Source organism: Suricata suricatta, chromosome 16, assembly GCF_006229205.1.
Source record: "Suricata suricatta isolate VVHF042 chromosome 16, meerkat_22Aug2017_6uvM2_HiC, whole genome shotgun sequence".
NCBI lineage: Eukaryota > Metazoa > Chordata > Mammalia > Carnivora > Herpestidae > Suricata > Suricata suricatta.
Genome location: NC_043715.1, coordinates 1,585,032 through 1,605,031, shown reverse-complemented (window position 1 = coordinate 1,605,031; position 20,000 = coordinate 1,585,032). Strand labels below are relative to the sequence as shown.

Here is a 20,000-nt window from a genome sequence, read left to right as displayed (position 1 = left end):
GTGCCCCCCCAGTGTCCCACCCCCGCCCCCTGCGCCAGGCCCTCACCTTGATGGGCCGCTCCAGCTCAGGCTTCCGGTAGCGAAGCCACAGCATCCCGATGATGGCCAGGGCCACACAGAGCCAGTTGAAGAAGCTGAAGAAGTTGATGACGGAGAAAATGTCTCTAGAGAAGGCGTACAGGAGGGTCATGACGCACTGTGAGCAGAGAGAGGGGCGGCGGTGAGCAGCGCGGCTGGGACAGCATGGGGCCCGAGCGTGCTGGCCTCTGCTGTGCAGGGAAGGCCTCGCCTGGACGACCCGGGAGTCCTCGGGGCACAGGCAGGAGCAGGCAGGATTCCAGGGCCACCGGGAGCAGGAAGGGGACGCCCACCCCGCCCTGGCTGTGACCTCCATGTGGCGGTCCCAAAACCGAGATCGATCTCTGCAGGGTTTTAAAATCACGTCAGAGGCGCCTGGGGGCTCAGCCGGTTCAGCATCGGCTTCGGCTCAGGGCACGACCTCGCGGTTCGTGGGTTCGAGCCCCGCGTCGGGCTCTGTGCTGACAGCCCGGAGCCTGGAGCTGCTGTGGATTCTGTGTCTCCCCCTCTCTCTGCCCCTCCCCTGCTCGTGCTCTGTCTCTGTCTCTCACATGTGAATAAATGTTAAAAAAATAAAAAAAGATAGAAAGGACGTCCAAAAATCACTTGACCCTTCTCTCTCCAAGAGGCGGACCTAAAGTTGGGCAGGGCCCTCGGATTCACTCTCCTGACACAGGAAACCCAGCACTGACGGAGCGTGACTTCTGAGCCCGGGTCACAATGGACATGATGGCTCTCTCCTCGCCACCTGGGAAGGGGCGTCCCCAGCATGCGAGCCTTCGAGTGGGGTAGCAGCCCCTCCGCCGTCTGCCGTGTCACGGGGACCCTGACCCAGGGCCGCCCAGCCAAGCTGCCCCGAGCTCGACCCGAGAACCAGAGCGCCTCCCACTCCCGTGTCGTGGGGGGAGGGGCCAGTCCCACAGCGGCCGAGACCTGATCGCCCAGGGAGCTGCCTGTCAACGGCGGTCTCCTCAGAGAGAGCTCTTGCCTCACTCGCTTCCAGACTGTTCCGAGGTTTTCTGTCTTACAGCCTCTATGCATCATTTCTGGAATTAAAACACCTAGTGCCCTTTGGCGTTCAGTGAAGCACAATGGGAAAGTCTCCGTGTCCACCTCCCGCCTGCAGCCAGCGGACGCCGGGATGGGCTCCACACAGAGGGGATGCGCGACCTCCCACCAGGGAGCCCCCCAGCGCAGGTCCTGAGGGACGCACCGGGGTCCCATTACAGCTGGGGATGGAGGGCGGGACGGAGGCGGCGCCGCCCACCTACCGTAAACACGAGGGAGGGCACGGGCGTCAGGAGCCGCGGGTGGATCATGGACAGGATGGAGGGCAGGTGACCCTCCCTGGACCCCACGAAGAAGAGCCTGTGGACAGAGGAGCGAGCGTTTGTCGTCCTCCCTGCGTGCCCCCAGGCAGGGCGGGGAGCAGAGGGGGCTGTGCCCCAGGGCTGGGCACCCCGTGTGGGCTTCTTGGGGTCCCTGATGGGCACAGCTAGCAAACGGGAAACTTCAGGCTTTCTCACCTCCAATCCCTTCCCCCCACCAGCCTGACAGAGTTTGAAATGAACCTATGAAAGATTCCAGAAGGACATAGTCCAGGGTCGCCTGTGGGCAGGGGCCAGGGGGCAGGATAGAGTCCACGGGTCCCGTTTCTGTATCATTGGGACGTGCTGACAGCTACGTGCTCCTCAGGGGGGAAACAGGCCCTACAGCACACACTGCACAGCGGTGTGCAGGGGCCGCCCCCATCCCACCCCGGCCCCCACAGAGCCCGGGTGACAGGAGGCGGTCCCGGTGTGGGCTCACCTAGAGGACGTGAAGAGGGACCCGTTGACAGAGCCGAAGCAGGACAGGCCCACGAAGACGGGGATGATCCAGGACATGACGCCCAGGTGATAGGTCCCGAAGTCCTGGGCAAACATGGAGCCTGAGCCCTGGCCCCCCCCCCCCCGCCCCTCCCGGCCCGGCCCCTCCCGTCCGACGGCTTCCTGTGTGCTCAGCAGGAGACTTCTACCCGTGGAGGCAACCCTTGGGGTCTGGACTGTGGGGGGCTCCCAGGGGCAGGACCTTGTCCACTGGGGTGCCCCGGCCCTCGCTCCCCGTCCACACCGGCCAGCACTTCCCTCCGGTACCTCTCACGGGCACCCACATGACCCCAGGTTGGCCGTGGGCATGGCCCCCCACCGGGGCCCAGCGCAGGGCTTGGTGTTTATTCAGAAGGTGGAGAGCAGTGGGTGCTGCAAGGGGGGACCACCAGCTCTGGGGCGCCCCCTGCGTGGTCAGGGGTCGACAAGGCACTGTCGGCCGCCTCTGTGGGACCCGGAGATGCCGCGCCCCTCCTCCAAACCCCGTGTCCACAGTGGCCAGCAGGCTACCCAACCCCACCTCCCTGCACTCAGGGCTGGAGGCCTCACTTGTTTGGGATCGGACCTCCCAGGTCACCATGGTCTGCAAGGACCCACCCTAACCCCCAACCCCGTACCCAGCTTTCAAAATCACCCAGACCAGGGGGTGCTAGGGGGGCTTGGGCGGGTAAGTGTCAGACTTTGGCTCAGGTCACGATCTCATGGTTTGTGAGTTTGAGCCCCGTGTCAGGCTCTGTGCTGACAGTGTGGAGCCTGCTTGGGGTTCTCTCTGTCCTCTCTCGTCCTCCCCCCACTTGTGTGTTTTCTCTCAAAATAAACAAACTTAAAAAAACCCAATCGCTCAGGCTGGGACCACCAGAGACGTGCCGACGGAACACTGACGGAACACTGGCCTAGGGGACGCCACCGTGTCCTGTGAGCCAGGGTTAAGAACCTGCCCTCACTCTTCCCTGGGGCTAAGCAAAGCCCAGCCTGACCCCTCCTAGTAGGGGGTGCTTCTCAGGTGAGGTCTGCTCAGGGCCGGCTCGGCCGGCAGGGAGGGGCGCCTTACCACGGCCACCGCCTCTGACGTCAGCATCTGCTCCGTGGACAGCGTGGTGAAGTAGGCCAGGTTGGTGAGCACGTACACCAGGGTGACGATGGGGAGGGAGATGATGATGGCCAGCGGCAGGTTTCTGGACAGAATGGGAGGGCACGTCATCGGAACGCAGCCCGAGGAGCCAGACTTGGGGGTGAGCTGCTTGGGGGCCCCTCTGCACCTGCCGGCCGGGTCCTGAGCCTCCCCGTGTGGGGGAGGGCCAAGCGGCCCCCCGTGGCCAGCAGGGGTAATCGGCTGGAGGCGCCTGCGATGGGGCCGCCGTGTGACCGGGGCTAGTGACTCCACCCCCCAGCCTTGAGCCCCGGTCAGTGACACAGGGACTCCTGCCTGTCCCCGACAGGGACCTTGTTCGAGGTCAGCCGCAGCCAGTGTGAGGCTGGAAACCAGCACCCGCCCCGCCCTGCCCCCCCACCCCCACCATGAGCCCTAACCCTGAAGCCCCCCTCCCCAGTTCACACTCGTACCTGTAGGGATTAATCATCTCCTCCGTAACAAAATTCAAATAATTCCTGGAATCAAGAAAGCAGAATTCAATTATACTTCCCTCCCACAACCATTAGCAGACAGATTCCAAGGGATCCCACCCCCACCACTCAAGGGCCCCCTTGCTGAACAGCTGGGGACACAGCAGCCTGTCCTCCACCCATTCCATACCCCCCTCCTCCCCCGGCGGCCAGCACAGTCGGAGGCAGGTGCACGGCCCAGCCTGACAGCAGCACCCTGGGCCTGCGCGCGCACAGGCCCACCCCACGTGAGGGTGTGAGTGTCCACGCCGAGCACTCAGGGTCAGGCTCAGGCCTCAGGGACAGAGACTCAAAGGCAGCCCTCGAAGGTTTGGTGTCCACGTTAACAGCACCGCTCCACTGAGCATGCTCCAAGGCACTGTGTCCACTTTCTGACCCTTTCCAGCACCTTCCTCACCTCCTGCCCACTGGCCTGCCACACAGCAGCCACTCCGTGGCTCAGGTCAGCCTGGCCGGAGGGCAGGGGCCACAGCTGAGGACCCAGAGGGACGGAAGGCACCGGCAAGGGCTCAAGACAGGTTCCTGGCTCCTGGGGGGAAGGCCGAGAAGCCCCCAGCTCGGTGCTCTTAGCTGAAATGCCTTCTGCCCGTCAGCAAAGATCCGTCTGTAGCACCAACTCCTCAGGGCCGAGGCGCTGCAGATGGCGCCGGGCCCTCTCTCTGCCCTCCCGGGACACAAGGGGCCAGCGGCGGCTCCGATAGCCTTTCCTGCTGCTGCCCAGAACTACCTCGGAGGGCCCACCCAGCCCGTGTGGCCCAGGCCCCGAGACCCCGATGTTCCGGAACCTACCATCCCCCGTAGGCAAAGAGGCCGCTGTACAATGCCAGCACGATGTTCCCCACATCCAGTTTGGTGCCCTCAAATGAGGACTTGGGGTCCAGATTGGACACGTCACCTGGCAGAGACCAAACAGAAAGAATGCCAGGTTAGAGAGCACTGTGGAGACACACAAATTCTGGAATGTTCCTGGAGCAAGATACCTGCTGAGTGAGCTGACCCACACCAGACGTAGCCTAGGGCCAGGAGCGAGTGGGTGGAGGCGAGCAAGCACTGTCCTGCCAGAGGCCGCCAGCCCACCCAGAGGGGACGGCAGCTCTGCAGACCCTCGGTCGTGCACGGTCCGTGCACCCAGATGGGCAGGTGCAGGGTCAGCCCCGGTCACCGCAGAGAAGACCCCGCAGAGCCCGTGACACGGGCCCCGCGTCAGGGGCGCCTGGGCCTGACTCTGCGCCCTCCTCCCTTCGGTGCTGGGAACACGACCCGTCAGCAAGCGTCGGCACGGAACTTCCTGAAAGTGGCTTGGATGGGTCCCTGGACCACGGCTGCACCGGAGACACTGAACTGGGTGACAGGCTGGCGCCTCCAGGAGCGCTCCCGCCTCAGCGACAGTGCAGCACGAGGCCCTTTGGGCCAGCTGGCCCTGGGGACACCTTAGCCTCGGCCCACAACGTGGACAATGGACTGGGCTCTTGGCCACCAGGGCCCCGCAGGGCTCCGTCCACTTCTCTGTGACCACGTCCATCTGGAACGGCCCAGGTGACCCTGGCGAGTGGCCACGGCACTCCAGTGTCTGCTCCCTGTGTCCGGTAATGACGTGTGCCCCAGGATTTCGGGCGCACCCGATCCAGGACGGTCTCACCCCCCCCACCCCAGATCCACCTGCAAGGAGCCCTTCTCCTAACGGGGGCGGTCACAGGCTCCAGCAGATGTGGGTTTGGCCCACGACCCAGCCCGGCACAGGCAGGGGGAAATGTGCGGGTCTGGGAGGGTCCATGGCTACCAGGGCCCTTTACGAGGCTCCATTATGTCATCCGTAAAATGGGCCCAGAAACCCTTGCTCCGTGGTGGAGGGCCGCGGCCTGGCGGTCAGCCCCCCCCACGTCTCAGACACTGAGACAGGAGCAGAGGTGCCAAGGGCCACAGCTGGCCACTCAGCCCGGACATCCTGGGCAGGCGTGGGCTGCTGGTTAGTCTGCGGGGCCGTTTCTAATGGCATCCTCGTGGATCTGGATGTGACTGACGGTCTGTGTCCCCAGCCAGCTGAGAGGCCGCTGGCCCAGGAACCACATCACCCTGGGGCTGCACAAGGGTCAATGTCACCTACAGCCAGTGATGGGAGGGTGGAGGACGTCAGGGGAGCCCGAGGTCCCCAGGGGACAAGGGGACTGCCTCAGTCACCCCAGGAACAGGATATAATGACGTCATTTGCAGACGAGACGAGACGAGGTTTACAGAGGGGACCATGGAAGGGAGGTTCCCGTGAAGCCTGTCTCCCCCGTGGAAGCCTGACTCTTAGAAACAGCACAGGGCTTCGTACCTAAACCCCGTGGTGGAGGGGAGGAGGGACCCCAGTGTGTTTCTGGATCCGTCTTCCACGGTGATCTGGACTCTGCCCGTGGGTTTGTGTGTCCTGACCCCACGAGGGTGCCTGGGCTTCGAGGTGGATGCGGGGTCCCCGAGGCGCCCCGCCCTGTCCCCAGATGGGGCCACGGTCTCGTGACGAGATGAACAGGCCCCGGGGCGGCTGGCACCGCCCCCAGCGCGCTGCTCGCATGTGACCGGCGGTGGAGGCCCAGGTCCCGGGACTGCCTGGTCACAGGGTGGTCAGCAGGCTGGACGGGCGGGGGTGGGGCGGAGCGCCGGCTGGGGACAGCATGCCCTTCAACGACGCCCCAGCAGAGCGCCTGGAGCCCCTCTGGGCTCCCCCCCCCGCCGCTGACCCGTGGAAGGGTTCCGGAAGGTGTCCTTTACATGTGCAGAGCTCTGCCACATGCCACAGCCTTGTCCATGTCCTTTTGCGGCCCAACAGCTGGGGAAACTGAGGCTTGGGCCGCCCACCTTGCATGCAGGGGGACCTAGGATCATGAGGGCTAATGGGTGTGGCCTCAGGGACCACATGTCCACACCTCCCTCCACCTCCCAGAACACCGCGGCCGCTTGAAGAGCCAGGGGGAGTCCGACAAGACGGCTCCCAGATCCCACAGAGACTTCCGGAACACTGGTGCTTTCACATAAAGGCTCCTTACAAGTCCTGCAGCCTTGTCTCACACCTGTAACTCTCCCATTAGTTTGCTCAGTTTTCCTACTAGAACACACCTCCGCGCAGCCTGCTTATTACCCGAGCTGGTGTCTCTTTCCACACGCTGGGATGCAGGTTTGGTGCAGGTGTGAGAACTGGCCCCCACCTGAATTAGAGACACTGTGTATGTGTGTGTGTGTGCGCGTGCGCACGTGCACGTGTATTCACGTGTGTAATCTGCAGTGTGTGCACCTGTGGGCTGGTGACGCCCGGGGGGGGGGGGGGTCGCCCAGCTGTCGCCTCTGGAGACCAGCACCCAGCGGTGCAGGACGCCCGTGCATGAGGCTCAGGTATAAGCACGGGGCGGGGGGGAGGCAGGCTGAGACGCAGGCCCCGGGTTTTCAGGAGAGACGCCTATGTTCTCAGCCCCAGGCCTGCGCACCCTCGAGGTTCTCATCCAGGGGTCACTCACAGTGTGTCACCGGCGTGGCATTCTGACACGTACGCACGGTCACCTCCCTGAAAGGAACATGCCAGGGACAGGGACGGAATCCCTGATGCAGAAAAGAATTTTCTGGGATTCACAAGCTGGATTCTGCAGGGTCTGCGAGGCTACCAGCCGCCCTGACCAAACACACACGAAAGAATCTCACTGGGGGCCTCACCAGGCGCCTCCCAAATAGCCCGCGAGGCTTCTATTCCTAGGACAGGTGTGGCCGGCCCATCTGCCGGGAACTCCCTCGGCTGTCCGGGGCCTCACCCCGTCTGCAAAGTGCTCGAGGTCCCTCGGAGGAAGGAGGGCATCCCGGCAGCCCCAGACCTCCAGCGTGGAGTGTGGCCAGCAGGCCTCCTGCTCCTGTCCCGGCGTGGGGGGGTCGGCACCCCTCAAACCTCAGTCAGCTCCTCCGGGCCAGCTCCTGCCCTGTCACCTCCCCGGGCACAGAGAGCCCCGCGCACACCAGGGACAGAGGGCAGGATCGGAGACTGAACGGCCTTGAGAGAGGCTGCACGCATGGGCCCCTGGCCGGGCTCCGGGGCCGTGCTCCGCCTCGGCCTGTGCTGGACGCTGGCCCAGAAGGGAGACCGGCGGCGCCTCCGGGCTCCCGACCAAGTGCTGGCCAAGCCCTCGGCCCCTCCTTCTCGACGGGCACCGAGGAGCGGGCGCTGGGTCCGCTGGCTCCAGGTGGCACTGCGCCTGGGCGGCTGCGCCTGCCCCCACTGAGCCGCGGTCCTGCCGGGGCTGGAGCCCTAACAGCAGGCATTCCGGACCGAGGCTCGGAGAGCTGGCGGGAGGGCCCGCAGGAAGCCACACCTCCGCTGGCTGATGTGCGTGGGCAGCTGCCTGAGCTGGCGGCAACGGCGGCCCCGAGCGGGGGCGGGACGCAGCCAGAAGACATGGACTGTCCTGGAGGGGCAGATTCCAGACCCCACATGTGCTCTCAAACACCAACCTGGGGACACACCGCCATGTCTGGAGACACTGGGGGCTGCGGTGGCTGGGGTGGGGGCTGCGGAGGGGACGGATGCCCGGCTCACACACCACTGCTCCTGTCGCCGGGGCAGACACGCGCGCTGTGCTGGCCCTTCCCTCCCTCAGACCCCGAACTGGGGTGTACTGGACACAGGTGAATGGCCACTGTGCCCCAAGCTGCCCAGTCAGGCTCTGTCTCCACCAGGCCCTAGCCCACCTGCGAGCAGGCAAGACTGACGGCGATGGACAGACAGCAGGTCTTGCCGCAGCTCCCAGTGGGGGAGCAGGAACCCTGGGACCCACAACTTCCTGGGGTCCCCTGTGCTGGCACCCCTCACTGAGGTTTTCTGCAGACCTGGAAGCATCCCTCGGGGCAGCGTGCCACCTCGGCGGGCCTGGCCCCTGCCCACCCATGCCACGGGCCGGCCCCAGGAGCCCCGCTGCCCTAAATCACGGCCACTGCCAGTGCCCTCCCAGACGGGCCTCGAGGAAGGTGATGCCAGCTCACGGCCAGACATGCCTGTCAGCAAGCTGCTGTGTCACAGCAGGGCCGGCCTCCGCCCACTGGGAGCCCCTGAGAACTGGGGTAATGGGGGTGGTGCCCAGAGGCCCCAGGGAGCCACTCTCTGGGAGAGCCAGCCCAGATCCCTGCGTCACTGAGACGCGGCCGTGGGAGCCATCGATGGCGGTTGGGGGAGGGCACCCAGAGGCCCTTCCTCACTAGACCTGTGGCTCCGGAATGGGGGCAAGGGCTCCCCCCAGGGCCGCGTCCCCTGAGACCCAGCTGGCCTCTGCGTGGGAGGAAGGCCCAGTCAGGCGCTCACCAGGCCTCCTCCGGGGCCCCGGGAGCCATCTGGAGATGGGCAGTGGGAGGCAGCTGTAGAAAATGCCAGAATCCCATGGCTGGCCAGGCCCCACCCCCACCCAACACTTTCCCACAGCCGGACCAGCCTAGGGGCGCCCCTCCTGCGACGGGGACGCCGTGAGAAAGTCACCCCAAACTGGGATGTGTCCACCGTGCTGGAACCTTCCACCTCTGGTCCCACTTTGTCCCTCTGGGGCTCCAGGGGACGGCCACTTATGTCAAGAGAGGTGCTGAATAGGGTTCCCCCAAATTCATGCCGACCTCTGAATGTGACTTGACTTAGAAAAGGGTCTCTGAAGATAGAATTAAGGTAAGGATCTCGAAATGAGACAGTAGGTTAGGGTAGGCCCTCAAGCTCACGAGCATCCTTATAGGACACAGAGGTGCAGCGAGAGGCCGCAGGGATGAGGCTGAGGGGGCAGAGCACTGCAGCCACGAGCCCAGGGACGGCAGAAGCTAGAACAGACAAGGAGAAATCCCCGCAAGTTTCAGAGGGAATGTGGCCCTGATTCTGGACTTTTGTCCCCCGGGGTTGTCAGGGGGACAACAGGACAGTCTCCAGGCAGACTGACAAGGCTCACTCTGTCTGGGTCAGACTCTCTGGTCTCCACTCTATGCCTCACGGACGGGGCTGGGACAAGCTGTGGCCTCAGGCTCCTGCTCTGTAAAATGGGCTGTCACCTGTGGGGCCACCAGACCTCGGAGCTCTGAGTCCTTCCTGGTGAATCAGCTCTGCACCAGGGCTTGGGGACAAAGCAGAGCGCCGGGTCTCCGGCTCCATCCACTCCCCACTGGCATCCTGCCGTCTGTCAGCTTCCCCCTCCCGCTGCCCCACCCCGGCCGAGTCCCAGGCACCGGGTGCCTGTCCTCCAGCGCTGCCTGAGGCCTGCGGTCGGCGGGGGTGAGGCCTGGGCTTGAGGAGGCTGCTGGCCGTTCACCGGGCCGGCGTCTGACGCCGACGTCCCGTCCCTTAAACCCCCAGAGGAGCGGGCCCCTTGGTCTCGAGATCCGCTCTGAACCTCAAATCCCAGGTGGAGGGGCCCGCCCCCCACTGAGCAGGCCGCGAGGCGCCTGGGAACGAGCGCTGCCCAGTGCGGGGCTCTGTGGCTGCCACCCCCCAGGCACGGGCGAGCCGAGGGTCACAGCAGGAACTCGGACCACGAGATTTCAAATCTGCCCGGAGTATGGGCGCTGCATTAGTGCAGAGAAAACGGCTGCAGGAAAACCACCAAGCTTGCCGGTGGCCTTACGTTCTCCCAAGGCAGCCCCCCGCCAGGTGGCAGTGCAGCCTGGAGAGCCCAACCCTACCCCTGCATGGCCCGTCACGGTGTCCTGTGGTCCCGGCACGACCCGGCCCCGCAGAAATGGGCCCCGAAGTCCTCTGTAAGGGGTGGCCCGGCCTGGGAACACGGAGGGTGCCTGTCCCCGCCCTTTGAGGGGCGACAGCCCACTTCACAGTGCTGCTCGCTGCCAGGGGCTTGCCCGTCCTGCTGGGACTGTCCCCTCTCCCCCGCCATCCGGAGACCCGCCATCACTTTGGGACGGTGTCCAGACGTAGCAGATGACCAACACAGGGGCCAGGAGCCTCCCGTCGTGGTGCAGATGACAGCCAGGTGTCCTGGCCCCTGGGGCCACCGTCCCAGCAGTGGGGTGAGCTGCTGGAGGCTCGGAGGGGGCAGGGGCGGGGGGCAGGACGGCCAGGCGCGTGGGGACGGCGCCTTCCACGACCTCCCTCGGCGGGGCAGCGTGCGCAGACGCAGTGAGGGAGGAGGTGCTTCTGTCATACACCGGGCCGTGCACACTGGCCGCTCTCCCGTCCACACCGCAGCCCACGCAGCACCACAGGAGTCCCATTGTGTGCCCTGGGGGAGGCGCCTGGGCACAAGGATGCGCCCTCAGCACCGGCTCCCACCTTCTGGCTTGGAAACGCCTACTTGGCTTTGGGAACAGCCTGACCTTGGGCCATGGCCCCTGTGGGGTGTCCCACACTTCCCGCGGCAGCCACCGGGTCTGAAATGCTGACCTGAGTTTTTCCTCTCCTTCTGAAGTCACTGGGAGCAAATCCAGACACCCCCCCGTGACTCTGGGCCTGCATGCCCGACCCCCCCCTGCCGCGTGCCTGACCCCCCCCACCCCAGCCTCAGGGTAGCTGAGCTGCTCCTACACGGGGAGCTCGGCCCGGGGCCCCGCTGAGCAGTCCCTCTGTTCTGCTCTAGCGTCTAGCCGCCCCCTCCCGCCCCCAGTCCTGGTCCGGGCTGGCGCCTCATCCGCCTGTCTGCAAGTCTCCTGTTCACGTGCTGTGTGGTGTCCCCACCCCACACAGCCAAGCCCTGGCCAGAGGGGCCTCTGGCGCCAACAGGGTCACACTCAGGGCCTCGGTAAGTTCTGGGGAAGGACAGCAAGAGAGTGGCATGAGAACAAGTGCTCGAGGGTCCCCAGGCGAGGGGCCCGGTGCGGGGGCTGCCTGGAGGCCGACCCACGGCCGCCGGGCTCCAGTCCCTTCTGCAGCCCTTGGGCCCATCTGGGTGCTCGGGGAGGAGCACCGAGGGCTCCACGCCCCAGGGAGTGGGGTCTGCACGATGCCTGAGCCAATCACGCCAGCAGTATGGGAGCCTGGGGCCTCGGGCAGGCTGCCCGAGGGGAAAACAGTCAGACCACGGACTCCACTGGAGAAGGGGCAGCGTGTGCAGCAACGGGAAGGCACTCGTCTGGGGACGACAGAGACCTTATGAAGAAAACCGGGAGACAGAAATCCGCAGACGCCGCACTGCATCCCCAGTTCAGAAAGGAATTACTCAGGGGGAGGCGGAGACTTCCCAGAGCAGCACCATCATAAACACACTAGGGATGCTTGCTGAGCAAGAGCCCTTTGCTGTCCCTACTGAATGAACTCTGTTTTTACCGGAGTCAGGTCGCCCCCTCCCCGTTCCCCGTCACCCCAGCCACGCAAACACCTGCACAGGCACATCTTCCAGCGACCCCCGCGGATCCTGGCTATAGAGCCTGGGCAGCGGGTCCCACCAGGCCACAGCCCCGACCAGGGTCCTCGAGACCCGAGGTGGAAGGAAAAAGGTAAGGTCCTGTCTCAAAGAAGATGCCGGAAGCCGAGTCCCAAGAAGGCTGCTTGGGGGCAGCGGGAGCGCCCAGAGCAGGGAGGCCCGTCCTCGGGCACGTCCGCCCCATCCCCGCCCAGCCTGGCGGGCTCACCCGAGGGTGGGTTTCCCGGGGGATCGGACACCACCGAGGCCAAGGCACCAGTGGGACACGCTCCCAGGATGAAGTCCCCTCCTGAAGCAGGGACCTGCCTTCCACAGCACGTGATCTGGAAGCCAGCCGCAATGTCCCCTTCGATGCTGACAACATCATAGCCATGAGTGCCGGGGAGTCCCTAGGTGCCTGAGCCGCGCAGACCAAAGCCTCATCCACGTTAACGTGCTAAAGACACTGCACAAACTGTCCAGATTCTCGCCCCCACGTTCCAAGGTCAGCGTGGACCAGCACGTGGGCTTCTCTTTACTCCAAGAAGAGGGCTTGTGAGGGCAGGAGCTGTGGCAGCCACCGCAGCCCCATGTGCACCCAGTTCTGCCGAATCATGCACACCCCCCCACAGGCCTGTGGTCTCTGGACGCTGGGTCCCCATAAACCACGGTGCCCCATGTGGCCAGCACAGAAAAGGAAACGAGAGAGTCCGGAACCACCAGAATGAATTTCTGGGTATCACAGGCAGAAGCCCAGAGGACACGGCAGGTTTGGGGCCACGAGGGGTTTTCTACCTGCTCAACGCCCAGCCAGCCAGTGCAGGCCCTCCGTGCCAGACGCGGCGCCGCAGTCATGTGTGAACCCCCATGGGGGGTAGCAGAGTGAGGGTCCGAGGGGACAGAGTGGGCCCGTTTTCCCCCACCGCTCACAGAGGATTTGACGTGTGGGGTGATGTTCGGCCCTGCCCGCTGGCAGGGCGGATGTTGGGGCCCGGGGCCCGCGGGGACGGGGGCCCAGAGGTCACACTCACCCTTTCCGATCTGGATGAAGCCCAGGAGGATGATCAGGGCCAGCGCCAGGAGCTTGGCTGCGGCGAAGGCGTCCTGGACCCGGGTGGCCGCCTTCACGCTGTAACAGTTCACGGCCGTAAGCAGCACTGCGGAGAGAGGGCAGCAGTGAGTCGGCCGCTGAGCAGGGAGCCTGGTTCCCATGCACTAGACGCTCTCCAGGCTCAAGGTCAAAGGCTGAGAACTGCACTTCTAGACTCTCAAAAAAGCTACAATCCCACAAGCCCCTGGGCTGCCCTAAAGGATTTTCAGTGGATGAGTTTCAACCTCCTATGGGGAGGCCACCTGCCGCCCCCACCCCGCCCCTTCCCCACCTGGCAGCCCCACCCTGCCCCTCCCCCACCCAGGCAGCCCTGTCTATGGAGCAAAGGTGACAAATGCAACTTTGCACTAGGAGGAGGCTGTGCTCACCAGATGTACCTCTCGTGGTTTTAGCATAATTTAGGTGCCCATACAGCCCACCTAACTTCTTGGAGGCAAGAAATCCTTTCTGCAGACAGAACCTTCTGGAATCCCACTGAGGAACTAGGTGAGATGCTAGTAGCATGAAACTATTAAAAAAAATTTTTTTTGAGCGTTTATTTTTGAGAGACAGAGAGACAGAGCGTGAGAGGGCCAGAAAGAAAGGGAGACACAGAATCCGAAGACAGGCTCCAGGCTCTAAGCTGTCAGCACAGAGCCCGACGTGGGGCTCGAACCCACGAACCACGAGATCATGACCTGAGCTGAAGCTGGACGCTTAACCGACTGAGCCACCCAGGCGCCCCAGCACGAAACTATTGGACAAGCCAAGTGGTGGCACCATGGGGCAATTCTAACACATAAAATGGGGACTTAAGGTGAGGCCACAGCCTGGAGGGGGCACCAACAATACTCAGGCGGGCACAGTGGGGCACCCCACACCAGCCTGGAAGGGAGGGGCCAGGGGACTGGGGATGCCCAGGTGGGCTTTGGGCTGCTACGCCCGGCTCCACACACTCGCCCGGACACCCGCTCCTGGGCCCGGACACCCGCTCCTGGGCCCTGCCGGGGCTCCCCGTGAGACCCCAGCCCTGAGCCAAAGCAGAGGCACAGGGTGCAGGAGACACGGGTAAGTGCTTAGGGACCTCACGCCCCCTCCACAAACTTACAGCAAAACAAAATTATACTAAAACACAGGGAACAAATAAACGCTCAACACCCAGGCCTTCTGATTCACGATTTCTAACTCACACAGGCTCTAAGGGCGAGCGCGAGGTGCTCCGGTCCTGGCTCTGGGCACAGTGCCCTCACGAAGGTGCTTGACACCAGGAAATCCCGGGAGCACAGGGCTGGTCCTCACACACAGACCGGCGGGGCTGGAGCTGGGAGGGGCCCTGAGAGCCCCCCGGGTGCCCCCCCACCCACTTCTCTGAGGGCTGCAGCCTGGTAGGAAGCTCTGCACGGGTCTCTGCGCTCCAGTCAGAACTAACCCGGCCGGCGGACCTCGGGGGGTGGGGGGGCCTCCTTCCCGCGTTAAAGTAATTAAATGTGACTGTACAATTCGGGGAGCAGGACCCAAAGAAATAAATCCACGCTAATTAGATGGATGAGGCCATTCAGGTAGAAGAAAAACAGGAACTCTCCCAGCGTGCCCGGAGATTAAGGCTCCCTGCGCTTCACCCCCCACCGGCTTATCACTCCAGGAAATTAACCGACACCCTCCTAGCACCCTCCCCCACGGCCGTTCTCCTTCCCCGCTGGAGCCCTGGCTGACGCAACGGCTGACCATGACCAAGACGGGCCGGGCGTCTAAGGGTCCAGGTGGGAAGCTGCTCTGAAAGCAGTAGGCAGCCCTTCTGAGGCTGCAATACTCGCCAGTCCCCTGCCCTGGGTGTGATGGCACCGAGCTGCGGCCTTCGGGCCTGGCACTGCCCGGCCGAGCCCCCTGGGCTCCTGGGCCGTGTGGCCCCGGGGAGCGGGTGCAGGCCTGGCCCAGGCCTGCAGAACCAGCAGGGAGGCGGCTGTGGTGTGTCAACCACCCCAGCACTGCCATTCTCAGCACAGGAGACAAAACAGAGGCGCACAGGGAGGCCAAGGTGTCCCACAGACCCCCGCATGGAGACCCTCCGGGCCCTTCTGACCCCAGCCCCACCGCAGGAATCACAGTGAAGGGCAGGGACGGGATCAACTCCCTCTCCCCGCACTTCCAGGGAGATGCTTCCAGTCCAGTGCTCACTAGTACTGGCCCAGCCTGCCGAGTGGCTGGGGTCCTGGATGGAAAGGCCCTGCAGGTGAGCCCAGGCTCAGGGTTGTTCCTTCCAGCCACCGGGTCCCAAGAGCCCCCTGAGCGCTCTGCACAGAGAGAGGGTGGGGCTGCCTTGGGGCCGCCCCCTGGGGGGTGTGACCACCGGCGCAAAGGTCTGCTGGCAGCTAGCACTCCGCAGGGCCTTCGGCAAGAGGGCAGCCCCGTTGCATCACTCCTCCATTCATGCCTCGGAGGGGGAGGTGTGGCCTCGTGGTGGCGGTGGCGGGAGACTGCTTTTCCTTCCGCCAGCCCTGCCCCCGCCAGACGCTGCCGCCACCAGCTCTAGAAACAGAAACAGCACTGCCAGGCAGAGCGCAGCCGGCGCTGGCCGCCCCACTTGCTCCTCTGGGGTCCCTCCACGCCTCCCCCCATTTCTCAGGCTCCAGGACGGGGAGCCGGCTTGCCCAGAGACCCCAGCTCGTGGGCTGTCCTCCTGTGGCATCCCCTGTGCTGAGCTGGTCTCGGCGGCCGCTGGGGCAGACAGGCCGGGGCCCCTCCATCAGGAGGGGGCCCTGCCCGTGCCCAGAGCTGACCCTCGGCCTGCTAGACCGTCCGGAGCCCAGCCCAGCAGGCGGTGGGCCAGAGGGCCGGGGGCTGCAGCCTGGGGGGGGAGGGGATGGACAGCTCACAGGACAAAGGAGACCTTGTAATACTCGCTGCTTTTTAAGAGGGTTGAAACCTCTGATGAAACTTTAATGTTCGCTTACTTTGGCCAATGAGTAAACAAATGCTTAAGTACCCTCCGGAATGTTCCCTCTTAAAACAGTTTCAAAGTGAAATATCATCTTTAGTAAATAAAGGAATCCATCCAGGACGGCTGTCCTCGGGCTTTAATGGCAGCAGCCCCAGGGGCTGCAGTCCCCAGGGCGCCGACCATCGGCCACCCTGCCTTTATGCGCCTCCGCCTTGAGGAGATGGCTTCCGAAGGGGGGACGCTGGGTTTCTGGGTGCAGGAGGGGTGCCCTGCAGGTTAGCGGTGTTGTCACTGTCCCCGGGGACCCGTAACCTCCCCGGCCCGGAGAGCACAGGTAAGCACAGGGCACGGCCCGCCAGGCCTGCGGACAGGCAGATGCACTGTCGGGGGGCTCCCCAGGCTGGCACCCCTAGATAGGCACGCGGCCCTGGCACATGGAGATAAGCCAACTCTGGGCTGGGCCTGAAGTCCATACTGGGGGCTTGTCCTTCAGGGGTGTGTCCGTCCCATCCTGCCCTGCCCTCCCTGGACCAGCTCGCAGGCCAGCCGGGGCCCCACCTGCCACCCTGCCTCACTTCCCTCACACCTGGATGGTGGGCGGTGCTGCCCGTGGCCTCACAGGACCCCTGGTCCCAGGTAGAGCCCGCCCCCCGCTCCCAGCCCGACTGACTAGGTGGCTTCCGTTCCCGGCTGCAGACTCCCCCTCTCCGACTGAACACAGGGTGTCCTAGGGGTGCGGCCACCCTGCTTCCCCAGCCCAGGTGGGGCCCCCGTGGGGCTGAGCTCACGCCAGCACAGGTGACTGTGAGTGGGGGGCGTACTCACCACCAGCGTGCAGGCCACCAGCCTCCTCCGGGCCTTGGCCTCTAGCCCTGGGAGGGGGTTATCTGAGCCGGACCCAGCCTGGCCCCACCTGACTTCTAGAAAACAGCCTGTTAGATGTACTGCTGTCTCGTTCAGCTGTCCCTCTTGCTCAGAGGGGAAGGTCAAAATGCAAAGGGAGCCTGTTTTTATTTAAAAACACCAAAAAACAAAAAACCCACAAAAAAAGCAAACCAACCGAGGGTACAATGCTGATGGATTGATCAGCCCCGTGACCAGGGCTGTGCGTCCTCAGGTAACAAAACCAGCAAGAATCTTGATAACAAGAACAGTGTCTGAGCACCTGCTGTATGCTGACTCCATCGTTCAGGGCCCTCAGTGCACAGAGGTGGCCCGGCCCCTCCACTGCCCGGAAGTCAGGCTCACCAGGGGCAGGCCATGAGCAAGCCCAACGGAATCATCCAGAAGCACGGCCTCTGGCTACTTGGCCTGCTAATGAGGAAATCAGTCTGATGTTCCCCCGGGCAGCCGCAGAGATGGACCCACCTCATTCGTGGCCCGAGGGTCTGCAGGGACTGTGCACACCCCCCAGGAGGGGAGGACCCAGGGGTCACAGCCCCCGAGCCTAGAACCTCACCGCCTGAGTCCAGCCAGTGGGCTCCCCCATGGGTCTCTGTAAGAAAGAAGACGGTTTCTGCACGTGGTTTTCGGGGCCAGGCCTGGGGGTGAAGGCGGCGTGAGCACCGCCACCTCGCACAGGCGGGGGCCAGCTGGCAGGAAACGGCCAGATGGCACAGACACGCCAGGCGAACGCGCACGGCCTGACAGGAGCTCCGCACGCAGGCGGGCAGCGGGAGAGGAAGTGGCCGTCAGGCCGTGTCAGTTCCAGGAAGCTCGGCCAGCCTGGTCCCCTGGGATGCGTCCGGGGCAGCACCGGGCCAGGGAGCAGGCTGGCCTGGGACCCGCGCCCCCGCGGCCAGCCAGCCTGCCCCCCCCCCCCCATCACGGTGTTCAGTCCGAGTCTGGACCCTAAGCCTGGGCTACAAGTGGGCAGGCAGCTCCTGGGGCAGCGGGCTTGCTCAGGCACCCACTCAGGGGCCCGCCGGCCAAAGGGGCGCCGGCTGCTCTGCGGGTCTCGTCTTGCCTCTGCGGTATTTATGCAAACCCGACACGCTTAGGGGCCCAGAGCTCAGCAGGTGCTCAGGGGTGTGGGGCTTGCCCAGGTCCAGATGTCCTCGGACTCACTGCCAGCCCCCCTTCCCAGGGCCTGGTGGCTGTGATCACCTGCCCCTCCCCCGACCCCTTTCCTGTTCTGCCTTAACTTTCTCATCGCTGCCGACACAGAGAGGATCTCAGGCTCCAGGGAGCCTAGAGGCCCCTGAGGGTCTCGTGACAGAGTCAGCGCCCCCGCCCCCCAACCCGCGGGAGACTCTGCATTCCTAACTGCTCTGGTCCAGAGATCCCACTTGGATAACCCTTTCGGGCTCCAAGAAAATGAGTATGTGGGATGCAACAACTCCGAGAAGGCGACCTCACCCTGGAATGTGCTAGAACACTGAGCCGGTTCAGGTGACAGCCTGGCTCCAGATCCACCCCGGGGAGGCAAGGAGCTGCTGAGACAGGACACAGGGTTCCCTCAGCAGAGAGGCTGCGGGAGAGGCCCCCCGAGGGGCTGGCGGGGACACCTGCCCTCAAGTCCCCCCACCCCCAGTCTTGCTGATCAACTGCTTTTCTGTGAAAAGAAATGACTGATAGGCTAAAATCACATTTTCAAATTCCCCAGAACACTCGAATTTTCAGATTCAAATGACCTGCCCTGGCACACACGTTTCCCTATTTTTCTTCCATGTTTAACTGGAGCTGGGTGACCGCTGACCCCGCAGCCGGCCAGCCTCAGGACCGGGGCCGGCACGTTCACCTCAAAACGCACCAGCACGAGTCCTGGAGAACTGGGGGGACCTGGAGGGCCCTCGCCCCAAGGAAGCTCTCGCTCAGCTCTGAAAGCATCCCCGCGATCTGACACGCTGTGTGACCCGGGCCAGGTTACTCCACGTGTCTGGGCACTCCACCAAGGTTGCCACAGGGTGAGTGGATCTGCTGGCGCTGCCCGGCGCTTAGCGGCCTCCGCCGTGGCCTAGGCACCCCACCCCCTCTGGTCCTCCAGCACTTTTACTGACGAAGGAAACAGAAAACCTGTTGCAGGTGCAGTGCCTGGGGGTGAGAGCACAGCGGAGCGTCCAGCCTGACACCCTCGCCTGGGAGCTGGGTAAACGCAGCTCAGAGAGGTTGTCTGACTTGCCGAAAGTCACACAGCCATTACCTATCACCAAGGGAGTTGGGGGTGACACTCAGGTCTCCCAAGTCCAGCTCCCGTGCTCTGGCCCCTCGACCGCAGGCTTCGCCCCGGCTCCCCGTGAGAAGCACCAGCCAGCCCCCCGACCCGCTGACTGACGTCCAGTCAGACTGATGCCTACAAATGGGGGCGAATCCCACGGGGACCCACCCACCACATGCACATCTGTGATTCAAGTGTACTGAGCACTCTAAAGGGAAGGTCCGGGTGGGTGCGGGACAGAGTCCTGGGCTGGTTTAGACCGGTCTGAAGCAGGCTGTCCCCTCAGCGTGGGGCCTTGGACAGGCGTCTGCCGCTCTCTGGACGGAGGGTCTCACACAGGCCCTGCAGGGACTGTGCCCAGGAAGAGCGCCAGCCGAGAGCATCCCGGGTGGGCACCCCACCGCATGCCCCCCGCAACAGGGCCTGCCTGGAGCTGTAGACGTGCTTACACGTGTCTCCCTCCCACTGGGTAATGTGGCCCTAGGACAGGGTCCAGTCCGACTCTGCTCCCTGGCCTTCAGCGCTGACGCCGCGGCCCGCCATCTTCACGGACACCGGGGGCTGTGGAGGCTCCGCGAGCCCTGCCACCCCGGAGAAGGGCCAAGGCGGACAAGCCCTCCCCCTTCGTGTTCTGGAAGCAGCTCACTGCCCAGAAGCCCCTTCCCTCGTGACGGGAGACCCCCACCAATGACAAGGTCCGACTCTGGCCCTCACACTCCCTCCACCCCACAGATCCATGGGGACGAAATGCCCCTTAACCAAATCGTGGTTCGGCCTCCCTCCCCCCAGGACCCCTGACGCTGGTCCTGCTCAGGGCCAGCCAGCAGACAGCCCCCTCTGCCCCTCCCCCTGCCCTGCCCCACCCGGCCCATCCCCACCCACCGGGGAGCCTTCTCTTAGTTCTGGGGGGGGG

At 64.3% G+C, this 20,000-nt stretch overlaps 1 protein-coding gene across 2 annotated transcripts in view; it reads right to left on the bottom strand.

Annotated features, from left to right (window-relative positions):
- SLC7A5 (solute carrier family 7 member 5) overlaps positions 1–20,000 on the bottom strand; it is a 30,152-nt gene that overhangs the window by 4,962 nt on the left and 5,190 nt on the right. For both annotated transcript variants that reach the window (XR_003903576.1, XM_029924179.1), the window contains exons 2-8: positions 12,934–13,059; positions 4,359–4,464; positions 3,510–3,554; positions 2,998–3,121; positions 1,888–1,991; positions 1,350–1,446; positions 47–196 (exon numbers count right to left, since the gene is read on the bottom strand). Coding sequence is in view for 1 of the 2 variants with exons in the window: in XM_029924179.1 (XP_029780039.1) it covers positions 47–196; positions 1,350–1,446; positions 1,888–1,991; positions 2,998–3,121; positions 3,510–3,554; positions 4,359–4,464; positions 12,934–13,059 (752 nt within the window). In the remaining variant the exon portion in view is untranslated. The remainder of the gene's footprint in view (positions 1–46; positions 197–1,349; positions 1,447–1,887; positions 1,992–2,997; positions 3,122–3,509; positions 3,555–4,358; positions 4,465–12,933; positions 13,060–20,000) is intronic.